This window comes from Alexandromys fortis, unplaced genomic scaffold, assembly GCF_014885135.2.
Source record: "Alexandromys fortis isolate MF-2015 unplaced genomic scaffold, M_Fortis_MF-2015_v1.1 scaffold_60, whole genome shotgun sequence".
NCBI lineage: Eukaryota > Metazoa > Chordata > Mammalia > Rodentia > Cricetidae > Alexandromys > Alexandromys fortis.
The window spans coordinates 2,058,917-2,078,227 of record NW_026067946.1 but is presented as its reverse complement, the minus strand read 5'-3'; the positions used below and the strand labels follow the sequence as shown (position 1 = coordinate 2,078,227).

Genomic DNA, 19,311 nt, shown 5'->3' with positions numbered 1-19,311 from the left:
TATAACATCCAAAGGACATAGTTTTCTCTAATAACTCCAATTCCACAATATTGGTAAAGCTTCTTCGGGTTGAGTACAGCAGAAAACTATTGGTAATGTCACTTGACGTAAATTAAGCTATCAATGAGCTAGGCCCAGTCCAGTTGTAGCCTTAATGGGATTTTCTATATTCTTTCTATCTTACTCATACCACACAGACAGACAAACACAAGTGGTGCACCATTTGCTTTTGTGTGTAACACATATTGATTAAAATCTAACTGTAGGACTGTGGCTGTACAGTGACAAGAATGTATTGTTTAATCTTCATTCATATTTATGACTGTGATCACCACACTTCTATTATTAACAAGGATCTCTAATATTAACAAGGATGATACTCTTTTCATGATTCAACCTTCCTTCCTTCCTTCCTTCCTTCCTTCCTTCCTTCCTTCCTTCCTTCCTTCCTTCCTTCCTTTCTTCCTTCCTTCCTTCCTCTCTTTCTCTCTCTTTCTTTTTCTTTTTGCTGTGACATATAAGATGAGACTATATGAAAGTCAACAAAAATGTTGGTATGTTTTGGTTCTGTGGGATCTATATTTAGCCTTTTGTCTTTTGGATTTTTCCTGCATATATTCAGAATAAAATTTATATAGTTATGAAGAGATGGTAATACTCTGAGGAAACATTTTTCATCTTTGATTCAGTTGTAAATAGGATACAACTAAAATCAGGTCACTAACAGTCTTCACTCAGGTTTCCCAGAGGACACCTACATTTTCATACACAACGAGTTCCTAAAAATGTGCATGAAAGCATTTCTAAATGTGAAACTAGTTGCTTAAAAAAAAAAAGATTCTCTAAAGTTTGAAAAATAGTTATGTAGGCTTGGTTTGTGCGTTTCAGAATAAACTTGGTTTGTGCCTCTTTTGGTATTTCTACTGGGTTAAATCTGTCAAATATGTTGAGGTTCTGAGATCTGTGCTACTCAGCTTTAATGTGAGTGTTTCCCCCCTAAGCTGTGAGGGGTCTGTGAATACTCTCTGTAAAGACCGCGCAGTACATCTGGAGCTCTGAAAGGTTCAGAGGGTCCTGTGCAAAAAATGCCCTGCATGAAGGTTGGTAAACTGCCTGTTTTGTTTTTAGTAGTCACTTTCTGGGTTTAGACACAAACAAACAAATCATTCTGTTTTCATTACTATAATTATTCATGCCTAGAAATTAAGAAACAACATGGCTCTTTTTTTATTTCATTCTTTTTGATGTGCTTGCAAAGATACATGTTAATTGATATTTCATATTACCCTTCTAGCCTTATTAACTCTCAAATTCTCCAAAGTGTTTTTCTGGGGTTGTAGATTCTGACCATTGAAATTTTCTTAGCTTATGGCCAACACAAAGACAGTTGTAGTTTATAAAAATAGTTTGCATGTTAGTGATGTTAAGCCTGTGTTCCAACATTTACATACCTTTATATTTAACATAATTTTCAGTATTTAGAAGTTTAAAGTATTTCATGTAGCCAAATATGTATAAAATCCTGTTCTTCATGTTATCTTACCCGTAGAAAGGTCACCATATATATTGAGATGATAAATATTTTTTATTTCATTTCTTATATTTAACTATAAATAATTGGAATTAGTTTGTAAGTTGAAACACTAATAACTTTTTAAGGTAGTTAATGAGTTTTTTGAGCCAATTATTGATTAGTTTTCTTATTTAATTTTATTTTAAACATATTCCAGAGTTTTTATATATCTGATACATATGCTGGATTAAATATGTGGTCTGATAGTACTGTATTTCATAATGGTTTAAAAGAAAATGATGGATGGGTGAGGTTTTATATTTTTCTTTTATATAAGTATTCTGCCTTAAAATGTATTCAGTATTCCCTTGAATATTGGTTATTTTCTAAGTTACAAGCAATATTACAACAGTCAGAATATGTTCATTATTATAATGGATAATATATTTGCAAGTACAGTTTCTACTTGGAATCTAAGTGAAATATTAAATACATTTTGAGTTGCTAGTAAATTTAGCAATTTCTTTTTCTTTATAACTGGATGTAAAAACTTTTGCTATTTAAATGTCTCACATACTTTTTAAAAAGAGAGTACAGGTCATAAAAGTTATGTAAGTTAAATTTAAAAGTATTAGCAGGATCTGACTTATTTCTTCCTTTTTCAAGGGAAAAATTTATACACAAATGAATATGTGGCGATTAAACTGGTAAGTTCATTATTATTTTTCTACAGTTATTTCCTTTGATTATCAGCTTATTAATTTTTTATCTTTACATTTACAATTTTGGTATTCATCCAAGAAGGAAAAATGTTTGCATGACTGACCTTTTGTTCATGTCTCTAATGATGTGTAGAGTGCCAGTGTTTTCTCTGCATGACAATTCTGTTTTTACTTTGGCAGCATTATGGAAGTGAAATTTGTAGTTTGGCAGTATTTCAGTGGTATTTTTAAGAGGATAAAAGCAAAATTTTTCTTTCTGATTCAAGCATTTAGACAAAAGTGCCATTAGCATTTAGGATTGTATTTGAACACACACTACTGGTGTTTTATAAATGTAGTAAAGCTGGTTGTTGCTTGGCTTTCAAGGATTTAGAAAGCCATGAGTGTGGTGGTAGCAAGGAGGACCATCATGTAAAATTCCATGTGCTCAGTGTCACAGGTACAGAGTAGTTCTCTGGAAGAATTTGCACGCAGGAATTATTTTATTCATTTATTATTTATTCACTCATTCATTTACTTATCTATCATTTATTTAGACAAGAGTTTCTGTTTAGAACTGACTGTTCTAGAACTCACTATGTGTACCAGGCCGGCCTCGAGCTCCACCAGCTTCTGCTTCTCAAGTGCTGGGATTAAAGGCGTGTTCCTTTATGAGGCGCTAGGAATGGTTTATAAGGCATATTTTCTTGTTGTCAGTCAGGTTTCCCTGAGGTTCATGTTGGCTTAATGTTCGCATTCTCCTTACCCTTGTCACCCTTGTCCTGACAGTGTAACCTGTGTTGCTAGAGCAACTGTTAGAGGAAGAGGCCATGAGATGAAATGGAAGCTTTTGAACTGCCATGGAATGTCTGTCTTGCTTGAAGTGTCTTTGAGCGTAGGCCTGTGTCCCTTCCTTTTACGAAAATGAGTATAAGTGTTGTGCTGTGATGCTACTAGGACACACAGGGGTCTGGCACTTGACTTACCCAGATGAGTTCTCCCTGACTTCAAGGTGGAGTCCTTGACTTTATAATACGAACTCTGGTTAGCTTCTGTCAGGGTAGTCACTGTTGTTTTTAACTGGACTTGTGGTAATCAGCCATGAGATCAGTTAATATAATCAAGCTCTCAGAGCTGTCCTAGTTGGGAACATAATTTTTAATTTTTGATGAGAATTTTTTTTACTCTTAAGGTCTCAAGTGCCCAAAAGAGTATAAATATTGTTTTATTTTAAAAATATTTAAAGTTTATTCTTTATCCATGTTATAAATGTAGCAATGTATCTTGATCATATCCATTTTCTTCCCCTCTGCTCTCCGCTTTTTCCAGTATGCCCACTCCCACCTCTAGTGCCCGAAAAAACAAAAAGCAAAGGTCACTGAGTCCAGTTAGTGCAGTCTACATTCTTGTGAGTGTTGGGCTGTGTACTGGGGCTTGGTCAACCTGTCATGTCCCCACCCACCCCATGCACTTTCCCTCCTCCAGCAGCCATCAACTGCCAATAGCTCCTGCATTATGGATCCCTCTGCTTCGTCCACGCTGGAATGTTGATGGGCTTATTAGTCTTGTTCGTGAAGGCAACCTTAGCTGTTCTGAGGTCATGAGTGCAGTGGCCATGTCATGCCAGCAGACAGCATTTTATAGCACTTCTTCCCCTCCGCTGATTTTTAAATTCTTTCTGTTCCTCTTTAGGAATGGTGTATTCCTTCAGGTTTTCAGGAATAAGAAGGAGGTTTGAGGGGATCGATCTAGCTGTTCCCTTTAGAGCTGAATAGTCAGTGGTCACTTACTCTCACCACTTTGACCAGTTACGTGTCGCTGCATTAAATAACTTTCAAGGGCTACATAGAAAGCCAATTTAAACAGACAAAGGAAGTTAGTATATAGGAACGACGGTAGAGAGAGTCAGCATTCAGCAAGTGTACAATATTTGAATGGGCATTCTGATTGTTGGAATTGTTCTTTTTTCTTCTTCACATTCTAGCTCTTTGTATGGCATTGGAGTTGGAGGTGGTGTACCAGGAAAGAAATGTGTGGTAGTCTGTGCTAGTGATGAAGCAGCTATACTTAACAGCTGTGTGCAGAGGGAACCGAAGCCACTGCCAGGCTGACTGCTCCCTGTCTGGTTAATTTATCAGGTGTAACCCTCAAGTCCTGTCATTTTCAAATTTGGAACTTGTTTGTCCTGTCCCTACCACTGATGCCTTAGAAAATGCAAATCCGCTTATCTTCCAATCTCTATATATACATGAACATATAGCGCTTTTTGTTCAGTGTATTTTGTGTATTTCTATTTTTTATTTTTTCCTTTGGAGAGGTGGAGTAGGAGACCTTTCTATTACTCTGACTGTTTTTTAGGCAAGTTTTTTTTCTAGCCCAGGCTGGTCTTGAGTTGAAAATGACTTTGAACTCAGGATCCACTTCTGCCACTGTTCAGGTGTGCACCACCACATCCAGCCTGTTTGTTTTTTTATTTTTAAGTGCAGTGATCAGTATTACATACAAAAATTATTACTAATACTCATAATTTAGGGTAACAGAACATTTTTACTTTTGTATTATGAGGTAAGTATGGCCTGTAGTCATATTCTCTCTACATTTATTGAAAGTTAAAAAAATGCTTATATTTTGGTCTGTAGTTTACCAGTTTCCTTGTGTGTGGTTTGTTTTGTTGATTTTGTCGAGTGCAGTAGGTGAGGTGTAATTTTGTTTAGAATCAGCCATAAAGACAGTCACGTGGAAATACTATGTTTATATACTTTTAGACACATCTCATTGCTGTATTTTGGAGAAATAAAGGCACTGTTGGATATTTTGAGAGCAGATCTTAGTGTCTGTAGTTCTGTAACAGCTTACAGGACGTTTACTTTTGTCTTTTTCCTACTTCAGATTGGTAGCTTGTCTAGGTGTTCCCACTCACATAGTAACCAGCTGTCCATGGCTACTGTAAAGGTCATCTGTTGGTAATGTGACTTGCACTACATGGTGGTTTCCTAACATTGTGTTGTTGCTATTGAAGTACAGGATCAAATTGAAATTACTAAACTAAGTTAGGGCTGGTTCCTGTTCTTTTACCTGAAGCACATCAATCATTTAATTTCAGTTGTGATGGTATAAGTGAATATTATGTTGTATCTTACGGCTGTATATTTTTAGACAGTCAAAATTTATGGATAATGTGATATGTGAAAGGCACTGTTTTCACTATTTTATATATTAAATTTTATATTGTGCACATACATATGCATGTATATATAGAGAGGAAAGGAGTGAGGGAACCATAAAAAGTTTTAACTGCATTTTGCAGACGAGGAACTGCAATATACAGCAAAGTTAACTAACTTTCCAAACCACACAGCTAGTGAAGTGGGAAGTCAAAGGTTTAAATCTAGTATAATTTGGTTTCAATCTCTGAGCATTTAACTACTACTGTTATTCCTTCTCAAGATTTAAGCTTACCATTTTCTATAAATAATCCTTTTGATTCTAAGTTTCTAGTGTATTTCTGTCTGTCTGTCTGTCTGTCTGTCTGTCTCTCTCTCTCTCTCACACACACACACACACATATGCCTATTGTGCGTCTCATTCTTGAACCTGGTTTTTGCTTGTGATCATCACTGCCCTCCACCCCATCACTGCCTATTAGACCTTCTCTCTGTATTGTTCAGATCTCTAATGATGTGAAGTTTTTACTTTCCTCATAATGCACTTACATAGTTTTTCTTTTAACTTGTTTCCCTTAGTCTCTTTGTTCTTTTGTTGTGCTTACCTTTTATTGCAGAAAACCGATTTTAATTATTTTTTTAAAATCTCGTTGGCTCCTCTGATAGCTGCTCAAATGCTTACTTTACATATGTTTACAGATGGTATCAATTTATTGAACTTTAAGTAGAGTGTTGATTTTTATATAGATCTAGAGGAATAGAGATACCTAGTAGAATATTATAGTGTATATAAGTTGATACTGAAGTTTAAAACATTTGGAATTAGACGCTAGTGGTTTGTCTTAACTGAAATGTCGTTTGTTTATTCGATTGTTTGCCTAGGAGCCCATGAAATCCAGAGCACCACAGCTGCATTTGGAATACAGATTCTACAAGCAGTTAGGATCTGGAGGTAAGTTATATGAATTTTAAAATTTGGAGTAACACAGATTGTCATAACAATAATGCTCTAGTTTCAAAAATAATATTTTAAATTTGGTTACAGAATTTTTTTTAAATTGGGGCTGAAGAAATGCTCCAGTGGCTAAGAGTGCTTCCTGTTTTTAGCGGCCCAGAGTTCCTAGCACATATGTCTGGAGGGCATCCCCTGCAGTTCCTGTTTCAGAAGATGGTGTGCATTGTGGTGTGCATGTGGAGGATGGAGGGGATGGCGTGTAGAAGGTGGTGCGCTCTCTTTACCTTGTGTGTCCTGGGAGCTAAACCTAGGTTGTTAGGTGTCACCAACCCCCTTTTTGGCATGACTTCTGCTATGGTCCTAGCCACAGCAGGTTCGCAGGCTCAAACGTTCCAGGGTAGGGACATTGGGATTAGAAATGTTGGTAGGAGAAACAGAGAAAAGAAAGAAACACAGAGACACAGGATAGTAATGGGAGGGCAACTCAGCGAATACGGGATGCTGAGTTCTCTCTTCTGATTTCTGAGTTGGCCTGTGTTTATTTTTCATACACTTTTATGCCAAAATACAAAAGAGCTAGGGGAGAAGGCAACAGGCTGCTTTAACAGGACACAAAGTACAAGCACAACAGTTCTTGCTTTAATACTTGAGACGTCAAGTCATTATTTTTTGAGTAAAGCATTTGATATCTGGGGCAGGACACACCCTAGACCAAGTATCCTGTAGGCATCCACTCCCTATGTCAAACTTCCTATTTCAAAGAAGGAGCAGAAGTCTGTTTGAATTTTCTGACCTTTGGTCAGGGTGGAGCGGGTCTATGACTCTGGGCCATCTTAATGTCCAAAACACCAAGTAGCCACACCCTAGGTCAGGATCTTTTGTTTTATAGCCACACCTGCTGTCAACAACTTTGAAAGAGCAAAAATAAGCTCAGACTCTCTGACCTTCAGCTGTGGAGAAATAGGCTCACATTTCTGGAATCTTCTTAGTTAGGTTTGTTGGCAGATGCCTTTACTGCTGAGCATCCATACTGTTAGTCTTTTTTAAGCAATATTGCTGTTATTATAATAGGTGTAAAAATGGCTCCATAAATATATCCACTTAGTGATCCCTGGAGCCCATAGTTATAGCAGACATGTGAGATTGCAGGGTTATCCTGGATGTTGTCTAGGTAAGCCCTCAGTGCAAGCCAAGTATCTTTACTAGACATAGACAGAAAAGGGGAAGACTGTATGCCCATGGGGGCATTGCTTGGAATGATGTGAATGAACTAAAGTATGCTTGCAGTCTGAGATTCTGAAGGAGGCCCTTCAGGTTCTCTCCTAGAGCCTGCAAAGGGAGCATGGCTCTGCCTTGATTCAGCCTTATGAAACTGATTTGAGACACTGGCCTCTAAGGTGTAATGCAATTATTTTTTGTTATTTTAAGCCATCATATTTGTAATAATTTCTCGATAGTAGGTAATGCAAATATATATATGAAGTTCTTAAATCTCAATGGGAATAGAGATTTTTTTCATCGACAAATATTTATGGTTAAAATTTCTACTATATGTTGCATTGTCTTCACATTGAAGCTCTCAGTGCTACTTTTATTTACTCTTATTCTTCTAATTGAAATGATTATTAAACAAAATAGATTTTTGTTTGTTTTTCAAGACAAGGTTTTTTTTTTTTGTTTTTTGTTTTTTNTTGTAACAGCCCTACCTAGCTGTCCTGGAACTAGCTTGAACTCACAGAGCTCTTCTTACCTCTGCCTCTCTAGTGCTGGGATTAAAGGCCTGTACCACTACTGCCTGGCCTTGATGTTTATTTTTATAAACATATTTACATTCTAGTTTGTAGAATGTCCATTTCTTCAAATGATACACAGTTTGCATTTTTCCCTCACTAAGAGCATATGCAAATGAGTAGTCCTTGCAGTGTTAGTAAACTTTGCATTAATGAATGTATTGTAGATTTTTATGTAGTGTCCTTCCCTATTTCTTCTGCCTAGTTTTGGTTTGAAGTCTGTTTCGTCAGATATTAAGGTAACTAACTACTTTTTTAATCCATTTGCCTGGAGACCTTTTTCCATCCTTTTACCCCGAAGCAGTGTCTATTCTTGATTTAAGGTGTGTTTCTTGGAGGCAACAGAAAAATGGATCTGGCTTTCAAATTCAATCTGCTAGTTTGTGTCTTATCCCTGAAGAATTGCTAGTTAGTTACTAATGAGTAGTATTCATTAATTCCTGTTATTTTGTTATGGTAGTGTATTTTTCCTTTTTTTCAATTTTAATTTTTTAAAAAAAGAAAGCAATTTTTTAAAAATTTTATATACCAATCCCAGTTCCCACTCCCTCCCCTCTTCCTATCCCCCCCCCCCATCCACTCCTCAGAGTGGGTAAGGCACATTGCTTTGAGGAAGGTCCAAGGCCCTCCCTACCATATCTAGGCTGAGCAAGGTATCCATTCAATGAGAATGGGTTCCAAAATGTTATTACAAGCAGTAGAGATAAATCCTGATGCCACTGCCAGTGGCTCCTCAGTCTGCCCCATACAACTCTCACCCACATTCAGAGGGTTTTGTTTGGTCTTATGCTGGTTTTATCCCTGTTTGCAGGAGTTGGTGAGCTCCTATTAGCTCAGGTAAACTGTTTCAGTGGGTGTCCCCTCATGGTTTGGGCCTCTTTGCTCATATTCTCATACCTTTCACTCTTCAACTGGATTTTGGGAGCTCAGCCCAGTGCTCTGATGCAGGTCTCTGCCTCTGTCTCCATCAGTTGCTGGATGAAGGTTCTATTGTGACACTTAAGATAGTTATCAATCTGACTGCAGGGCAGGGCCAGTTTGGGTACCTTCTCCACTATTGCTTACGGTCTTACCTGGGGTCATCCTTGTGGATTCCTGGGAATTTCTCTAGTGCCAGATTTCTTGCTAGCCCCATAATGGCTCTCTCAATCAAAATATCTCTTTCCTGGCTTTCCATCTCTGTCCTTCCTCCATCTTGACTATCCTGCTCCCTCAAGTTCTCCTGCTTCTTCTCTTTTCCCCTTCTGCCCTCCCTTCTTCCCCCACCCCTATATTCCCAGTTTTGTCAGAAGATCTTGTCTATTTCCCCTTCCCCGGAGGATCTATATATTTCCGCCCCCTTAGAGCTCACCTTGTGCTTAGCTGTTCTAGGGTTGTGGACTATAGGCTCGTTACCCTTTGCTTTACAGCTAGTATCCACTTATGAGTGAGTGCATACCACGTTTATCTTTTTGAGTCTGGGTTACCTCGCTAGTGTGTTTTTCTACCCCTCTTTTTTTTCAGTTTTTTGAAACTTCTTTATTGAATCTTTGGGGGTTTCTCATCATGCACCCCAATTCTGTTCATCACCCAGTTCCTCATATCCATATCCCCTCAGCATCCCTGTTGCATCCCCCTCCCCCACAGAAGAAAACAAAACAAGCAAACAAAAGCCAGAACAACAGCAACAACAAAACCCTAATAAACCAAAGCAGACTAAAAACCACATCAGAAACAGGAAAACCTCCACTTCTGACTCTCCATCAACTCTTCATCCGTCCTGATGACCCTGGGGACTTTGGTGTGTCATATAATATACTCCTTTGTCTCTACCCCTCTTTTGATGAACAGTTCTGGGATTATTTGTTCTTGTCTCCTCCTGGATATAGTTCTTCAGACTTCTTCAGACTGAAGTACCTTCTGGGGAACTGCATTACTGGGCAGAAATTGCTTAAATTTGTTTTTTATTGTATAATGTTTCCTTATTCTGATGATTGTGATTGATAGTTTTTGCTGGGTACTATAGTCTAGGCTGATATCTGTGGTCTTTTAGAGCTTGTAGATCATCTCTCAGTTTAGGCTCTTCTGTCTTTCAGAGTCTGCACTGAAAAGTCAGGTGTTATTCTCATGGGCCTCCCTGTGTATGTAACTTCCTTTTTTCCCTTACAACTTTTACTATCCTTTCTTTGTTTTGTACATTTAGTGTTTTTATTATTCTGTGTTTTAGGGACTTTTATTTCTAGTCATGTCTATTTGGTGTTCTGTATACTTTTTATACCTTTGTTAGGCATCCCTTTCTTCTGATTGCGGTAATTTTCTTCTATGATTTTGTTAAAAATACTTTATGTGCATTTGACATAGGTTTTTTTTTCTCCTTACTCTATACCTATTACTAGTAGGTTTGGTCTTTTCATAGTGTCCCAGATTTTCTGGATGTTTTGTGCCTGGTTTTTGTTTGTTGGTTTGTTTTAGATTTAACATTTTCTTTGTCTGCGATAGCTGGTCTTCAAGCTCTGAAATTCTCTCTTCCATGTCTCTTAATCTGTTGGTGAGGCTTACCTCTGAGGGTTTTGTTTGATTTCCTGAGTTTCTCATTTCCAATTTTATTTCAATTTTGGTTTTCTTTAGTGATTCTATTTGTTTGTTAAATACTACTGTTATGTTTTGAATTGTTTTCATTGTTACCTCAATTCTTTGTGTTTTCATGGTCTTCATTAAGACATTAATTTATAGCCTCTTTAACATTCGTGAGCATATTCTTTCTCTTTCTATTGTCTACTTTCTAGTTGTTTTAAACTTGCTATTACTTGCATGAGGCTATTATCACATCTGTATTCACTGTGCACGTGGAGTGCCCTTTTCCAGTGGGAGGCCCAGTGAAGCCCTAGCTAAATGCACCTGCTTTGCAGCACATCCCCTGCTGCCACTTGACTCCTTTCTAGCAGGAGTGTTACGTTGTTATTAATAAAAACTTTGAATGTTTTCAGTATTCATATAGGAAATTTTGTTTCTCAAGTGAGTGGCTTGACTTCTTGAGAGGTTCTTTCAACTATGTAGATCTACACTAATTTGGTGATAGCAGAAGTGGCTGTTCCTAAAATTATAACTTCACGGTATTGTCTTCTAAGACGTTAGGGAACTCCCTTCTTCCTGGTGCCCACTTTGCCTTCTCAATCTGTACTTTGTGAAAAAATCATGACTTCTGTGTTTTTTCCATGTTTCCACCTGGTTATTGTCACTATCAATGTATACCACCTTTTAAAAACTCCTTGGTTATATCTGCTGTAAAATGAATGTAGAGAATTCTATAATATGTGGAATTTTAATTGTACTTTTTGCAAGGAATTTTGGTTATTGTGTAAGCCCTGTATACATCAGTGATGTCTAGAATTAATCTTTTTCACAGAGTTACTTGTTGGAGTAAGGCTGCTCGTTAGTTTCTGCTTGCTTAGTCCCGAAATAATCACACAGAAACTGTATTAATTAAAACACTGCTTGGCCCATTAGCTCTATCTTCTTATTGGCTAACTCTTACATATTAATTTAACCCATTTTCATTAATCTGTGTATCGCCACGTGGCTGTGGCTTACAGGGTGAAGTTCCCAGTGTCTGTCTCCGGCAGGGGCTGCATGGCTTCTCTTTGATTCCACCGCTTCTTTCTCCCAGCATTCAGCCTAACTTTCCCTGCCTACCTAACTTCTGCCCTGCTATAGGTCCAAAGCAGTTTCTTTATTCATTAATGGTAATCACAGCATACAGTTACCTGATCATGCTTTTCAGAATCATGTTTTAGCAAACTCAAGAAATTATCCAGGTATAATAACACATGCCTATAATCCCACCACTTAGAAGTATGAGGCAGGAGAGTCACAGGTTTGAACTCATCATGGACAACATATGAGACCTGATCACAAAACAACAGTAAAAGGAAATTTTAAGAAAATCTGCTTTCTCTGTCCTCTCTTTCACTGGTGCTGCAGTAATGAGAGAACTCATGGCACCAGGAAGTCTCTTAAAGTGGCACATCCCACTGGGGCCTGAGGGTCCTTTGTACCTTTAAGGTTTTTGAGAATCTCAGAGACCTTTTGTTTGGATTGTGTTGACTGAAATTCTAGTAAATATTAAAAGCTCCCAAATGGCCATTATGAACACAAAGCAAGAATTCTATCACTGAGCTATATGCTCAGCCCAATTTTTCTTTTTTAAAGCATTGCACCAGGACCAGGTATGGTGACTCACACTTTTAATCCTGACACTGAGGATGTAGAGGCAGGTGGATCTGAGTTAGAGGGCAGCATAATCTGAATAATGACTTCCAGGCTAGGCAACACTAGACAATGAGACCCTGTCTTGACAAACAAATCAAAACTAACAAAAATTGTATCAGTGTATTTCTGTAAACAGCCCAGGTAAGACCCCAGCTTCTCAGCCTGCCAGAATTACAAATCTGTAACACTTATTTCCATAATGTGAAATTAAGTATCTTGGTGAGCTGAGCAGAGGAGAGTGGTTTTATAATTGAAGGTAGTGAAGGGGAGGCAGAACAGTAGGCGACACATGACTGATTAACATCAGATAATGTCACGTCACTTCGTGTGGGGATTAGAGCAGAGGGAACTTAAGCACAGTGCTGAAACTAGCCCATGTGGAACATTTCTCCTGGTTTCTTGAAAGGTCAGTTAAGCAAGTCTTATATTTGTTAACATGGAACTTTATGTTGGGTGACTCCATTTTGATTGATTGTTCTCTTAAAGCATGGTTGAATAGAAGAGTTCAGAGTGTACGTTTTTGACTTGTTCCCAGCTGTTGGTGGAATAAATTCACTCTCCATTAAGTATGATGCTGGCTTGTAGTAGATCAAAGGTGTACTTATCAGACTTTACCAGCTTATAATCCAAATTATGCTGAGAGTTGTGTTAAATGTTTCTTTTGTATTATAAAAAATGATTTTCCCCCATTCTATTGAATGTGAGTTATATTGGTGGATTTTTTAAATGTAACCCAATTTTGCATTTCTTAGCAGACTCTTCAGTTGTGGTATCTTACTTGGTTTTATAAGTACAATGTAGTCCTATAAGTCATTCCCATTAAGATGTCATTGATGACTAAAGACAGTGTTGACCCTTAAGTATTTTTTCATTTTGGGTAGCATTTGAAAAACACTGACAACAAAATACTAGCCATATAGTAACCCCGATTATTTGAGACTTTATTCAGAGATTACTCTCTACAACTTTATTAGAAAGTGGGTGGTGAGTTAGAAGAAAGTAAGAAACTCTACAATCTGTCCATTTTTGTATCCTGCATAGTTGACAGACTTTGATGATCTAATTCACTTACCTCTTACACTTCAGGAAGAACAAACTAAAGAGTGGAAATGCTTTACTATAGATTGTTAAATTGAGAACATAGAGATTAGTAACTTTTAGTGCTGCTGGGATCAGATAAGGTTAGACCCATCTAGACCTGCACTCTGCCTTTTGATTGACTTAAGATTTGCTGATAGGGACTGTACATGTGTGTGTGTGTGTGTGTGTGTGTGTGTGTTATACTTCGCCACATACATATCCCTAACTATAAGGGTAAAAGGGTGAAGTCTTAGGAATTTCCCATACTTAAGGGAAGATATTTGGGTTGATCTTGATGAGATACCAAGCATGGAGTTATTAAAGACAGCAGTGACTACCTAGTTCAATAAAAGTAGTATCTTTTCTACTATCTAAGCCTCTCTTTATTTAGTCTCTAGAAATAGAGGTTACTAAAGCTTAGCAGGTGAGAGTGTAGAGATATAATAAAGTACTTTTTGTATGGTTTCAGGGACACAGCTACTCTACAGGTGTACTGGGCTACCATGTGGACATCGAGGAGTGGGTTTAGAGAAGAAGGAGGTTTAATCAGAAAAGATTTTTTTTTTCCTCCTGGAAAAAATAAATTTACTGTTAAAGTGCTTAAAACTAGGAAAATTAAAATATTGTTTAGGTTTTCCAGGTAAAAGGCTTAGTATATAAGATGATGGAATTATTAAATAACTTTTTCCCTTTTCCTAGATGGTATACCTCAAGTTTACTATTTTGGCCCTTGTGGTAAATACAACGCTATGGTGCTGGAACTGCTGGGACCTAGTTTGGAAGATTTGTTTGACCTATGTGATAGAACGTTTTCTCTTAAAACGGTTCTTATGATAGCTATACAACTGGTAAGTAAAGCAGGGTGTTGGAAGTTGCTTGAGCAACTATATAGTTCTTTGATCACAAGTTTCCCCCATTCCTCTGTCTTTCCCTCCCTTTGTCCCTCCCTCGCTCTATTTCCCAGTCTCTCTCTATATTTTGATTATTTTTTTAGACTCAGTCTCATGTAACCAGAGGTTAGTCTCAAACTTCTATATAGTGTATGTTGGTCTTGAACTACTGATCTCCTGCCTCTGCCTCCTGAGTGCTGGTTTTATAGGTGTACATCATCATGCCTGGTGTTTATAAATTTAAGTAAAAAGTTTTATTTAAGCTTTTTGACCTTTTCATATGGAACATTCAACTCATATAATAGAAATGGTTTTTGCTTTTTATATTGTCTTTCTAGGATGCATAGAATGTAAAGTTACAGAGTCAAGTTCATTTTAGTTGTATCTAAATTAATATTTTAATTGCTTTAAGGGCAGGATGCATACTTCAAGGGTTGGTGTTTTTATAATAGATGTAAGATGAAAACTTTGAACCCTCAGAAACAGAGATCTTAATCTTGGAAGTTGACTTTTATGACCCAATGAAAGAAGAAAAGAGTTAATGAGCAGTATACTTCAGTATTTAAATTTCTGGGAACCTATGAGGAAACATTGGAGATGAGCTTTAGATAGTTTTGACATAAATGCAATATAAAGATGCTACAAAAGTCTTGAAATTGTTTTACTCACATAGTTATTAATTCTACTCCTAGAGATTTATGTTGGAAATATTTAGGTCCCTTATTGTTTTATGTACAGGTGTAGATAGAATTGTAAAATAATGAGTAACACCTTATGGTGTGAGCTAACGGTGAATTGGGTAACAGTCATAAAGTCATATATAGCTGTTGAAAACTGCATTAAAAGAATTTTTGTGACCTAGAAAGTGCTCATAAGATATTGTTATCAAGGCATGGTCATAGGAGTGTGAGCCACAGTTAGTTAGTAAACAGATTGGAATGGCCTGTAGACTCTATGTTGACATGGCACTAGTAACCAGGTTTGCCACAAATGGAACATTTGCCTTGTATCTAAAGTTCTGTTCTTTTGTATGGTAAACATTGTTTGAGAATCTGAAAAATGGTTAATATAAATATGATGGGGGAGAGTCTTCTGTTTTGTGTTAATTTCATTGGTTAAATAAAGAGACTGCCTTGGCCCTTTAATAGGACAGAAAATTAGGTAGGCGTAGTAGACTGAACAGAAATCTGGGAGAAAGAAGCCGAGTCAGGCAGTTGCCATGATTCTCCTCTCTGAGGCAGACACAGGTTAGGATCTTACCGGTAAGCTACCACTTCATGGTGGTACACAGATTATTATAAATGGGTTAATCTAGATGTGAGAGCTAGCCAGTAAGAGGCTAGAGCTAATGGGCCAAGCAGTGTTTAAAAGAATACAGTTTCCGTGTAATTATTTCAGGTAAAGCTAGCCGTGCGGAGCTGGGCGGGAACACAGCCCACCGCAGCTCCTCACTACATAAATATGCTATATTTATAGTTTATTTACTTATATATAAATATAGTATGTGTTCATATAGTTGATACAAATATTTGTGTTTATGTTAATAAAATTAATATATACTTTATTATTATAGTTGAATTCAGCATTTTCCAGTTTTAAGATTTTAAAGTGTTTAATGCTAGGAAAAATGAAATCTCTTATGAAAAAAATACTGAATAATGTTAATTTTTGATGCTAATTTTTTAACAGGTAAAAAACCCACATTTTTAAGTTTTATTTGATTATAAAAATTGCCTGAATGTTGAATTGAGGAAGAATAATGTTAACTTTAAGAATGTGTCTTTAGTTTTGAATTTAAGGTTTTTATTTTTAATCTATAAAGTTTTTTTTTTTAAACTTTATAACCTAGCATGAAATTAGTGATTGAGTTTGACTTGCTGCTAGGAAATGCATTCCTAAAATCCAGACACTTTCATTTATCTGTGACCATAACAGCAAAGACAAACATTTTAAGTCATAAATGGATATATGCTCTTTAAGGAACTGAAGATTGACATCTTTTTGACTTTAAAGGGTTGAAACAATTTCTAATTGTTTTCTTTATAATGTTATTTTTATTATAAAAGTTGTCATACTTTTGTCATGATTTTGTTTGCTAGTGAAAATCTAAAATAAAAATCGTTTTCTCTTTTTCCACTAAGATTTCTCGCATGGAGTATGTCCACTCAAAGAACTTGATATACAGAGATGTGAAACCCGAGAACTTTCTAATAGGACGACCAGGAAACAAAACCCAACAAGTCATTCATATTATAGATTTTGGGTTGGCAAAGGAATATATTGATCCAGAGACAAAGAAGCATATACCATACAGAGAACACAAAAGCCTTACTGGAACAGCTAGATACATGAGCATAAACACACATCTAGGAAAAGGTATGTGGACATGGGGCAAGTATGGAAGCTTGAATTCTGCTGTGTCAGCAGTGTAGGCTGTGTTTCAGGGTTTGCAGATTAAAACAGCTCACACTGTAATTCTTGTTTACCACATGTCCATAGTTTTCTTTCGTTTATATTTTGATAATACTTTAAAAATAAGGTCGTGTATATGGTAAATGTTTTCTATGATAGCTTGAAATGCCCAACCTTGATACACTTAGGGAACCCATTTGAATATTTCTTAATAATATGAAGTAATGCCCAATTTTAACTGAATTCAGATTATAGCTCCTATACAGCTTGCCAGGTTAGTAACAACCTTACTAATTGGGTATAATGCTATTAACGTTAGAGCTGGTACTAATGCTGGCTAGAATATTTTTCTTAGCTGTATGGCTTTGGACAAGTTATTAATTTTAAAAATACACTTCATATGTGTATAAAGAGTAAAATATCAACCATATAGCGTTTTTATGTTTTTGTTTGTTTGTTTTTTCAGTTCAGGATCACAATTGCTACAGTGTATTATTTGTTTTATAGCTTTAGTCATTTTTTAAAAAATCAAGTCTGTGTCCTGTCCTTTCTTCATCTTTCTTTATAGGTTTTAATCTTAATAATTTTTCGGAGCAAGGGCATTATTTTAGAATGTTCTTGGTTTGGGTCTCTTAATTTTTTTCTTGATTAGCTGTTGGCATGCATGTTTAATACACATCTATGAGGAAGCATGGAAGTCTGGGTTTTGTATTGTGTCGGGGTCATTTGGTGTGATATCCAGCTGGGTCTTTTCAGTTATTGAGGTGATGTGCGCTTAGTTTCTCCAGGAAAGTGTATTTTCCCTTGGCAGCTAAAAATTATGTTGTATGTAGATCTTTGAAGTTATGTGAGTATGTGATTCTATGAATTTTTTTGAGATAGGGTCTAACTTTATAGCAGGAGTGTAAACCAACAGTAGCAAAATTGCACTTATGAAGTAGAAACTATGGTTGGGGGGTCACCACAACATGAAGAATTGTATTGAAGGGTCACTCCATTGGGAAGGTTAAGAACCACTGGCATACAGTATAAAATAAGATGTCAACAGGACCCTAGGAGCTGTCCAGTCAACTTCCAACTTCCGGTCTTTGCTTCACCTCCACCAGCTTTTCTCAGCTTACCTGGTGCAGACTGCATGTCTTTGCTCTGCTGCTCAGCTCTGAATTATAGCATTTGGCTTTGTTGCTGGCAGCCTGCCTGTTAACTAGCCTCATGGTACTTTCTCCCTTAAACAAATGTACTGCGTGAGAAATGGGAGTCTGCCTCTGCCTTGAAGCACAGCTTCAGACATAAAGTGATAAAAGACAGGCTTTATTGAGGTAATATTTTTGGTGAGTCCTTTCAATAGCAAACTCTCCTGACAGGTTAAAAACACAATTGAGTGTTCTTCTAAAACCAGTCACACCCATTTTTGCATGTGCATTGTCTGAGAAATGCTCATTTCATGGGAACTGTTACAGACTATTTCAAAATAGCTAACAAAGTTTCACAACCATTTTATTGTAAAATATGACATCACAGCTTCCTTATGGGCTAATGCTTTTTTGTGTAAACAATGGTACATGTAGCAGCTTTCTATTTGTAGAAAAGGCAAAATAAGTTTTTGTCATTGTTAAGAAAGGCCTTCAGATCTTGGAAGAAGTGGCTTTTAACTCTTGTAGGAATGTACAGACAGCAAAAGCTGTAAGATTTACTTTTCAAGACCTACTTAGCAAGTCTAATGTAGATGGGTAATGAGGAAGTGCTTGTTTGCCAGAACACATGAGTTCTAAAGTAGCACGTGTTTGGATGCACTCTGTACATTCTGTCATATTGTGATGCTGTGGACTTGTGTATTTCTTGTTTCTTAAATTTAAAAGTACATGGCTTGGTGAAGAGTGAGAAACCAATAAAAAAGGAAGAGGACAGAGAGAACATGACTCTCTCTTGAATGTGGTTTTTACTTTATGTGTATCTGCTTGAAGCCTCAACATTCCCCGGATCTTAACAACCCAGTTTTCTCCATATCCCTTCTCCTTTCCTTCTTTTCCATGCTGCTCTTTCCTTCCTTCCATTTTTTTTTAAATTTCTTTTTCTTTTCTTTGCTCTTGCAGTGCTGAGGGTCAAACTCAGGCCCTTGCACCTGTTATGCAATTGCTGAATTGATGAACTGCCTCCCCAGCCTGTTAGTGATTACCTTTAAGGCATCAGTAATTGTTGCAGAGAGGCCACTTGTTTGTCCCAGCCGCCCAGAACCGAAGTAATCACAGTTAATTTAATTAACTGTATTAATTAAATCACTGCTTGGCCTATTAGCTCTAGCTTCTTAATGGCTAATTCTTATATTAATTTAGTCCATTTCTATTAATCTGTATATTACCATGTGGCAGTGGCTTACTGGCAATGATTCAGCATGTCTGACTCCAGTGACTTCATGGCGTCTCTCTCTGACTCTACCTTCTTCTTCCCAGCATTCAGTCCAGTCCTCCCCACCTACCTAGGTTCTGTCCTATCAACAGGCCAAGGCAGCCTCATTTATTTATTTATTTATTTATTTATTTATTTATTTATTTATTTAT

At 36.9% G+C, this 19,311-nt stretch overlaps 1 protein-coding gene across 12 annotated transcripts in view; it reads left to right on the top strand.

Moving 5' to 3' along the window:
* Positions 1-19,311, top strand: part of Csnk1g3 (casein kinase 1 gamma 3) — a 90,736-nt gene that overhangs the window by 30,954 nt on the left and 40,471 nt on the right. For all 12 annotated transcript variants that reach the window (XM_050149247.1, XM_050149248.1, XM_050149244.1 and 9 more), the window contains 4 exons: positions 2,180-2,220; positions 6,261-6,330; positions 14,151-14,299; positions 16,483-16,717. In XM_050149247.1, coding sequence (XP_050005204.1) covers positions 2,180-2,220; positions 6,261-6,330; positions 14,151-14,299; positions 16,483-16,717 — 495 coding nt within the window. The remainder of the gene's footprint in view (positions 1-2,179; positions 2,221-6,260; positions 6,331-14,150; positions 14,300-16,482; positions 16,718-19,311) is intronic.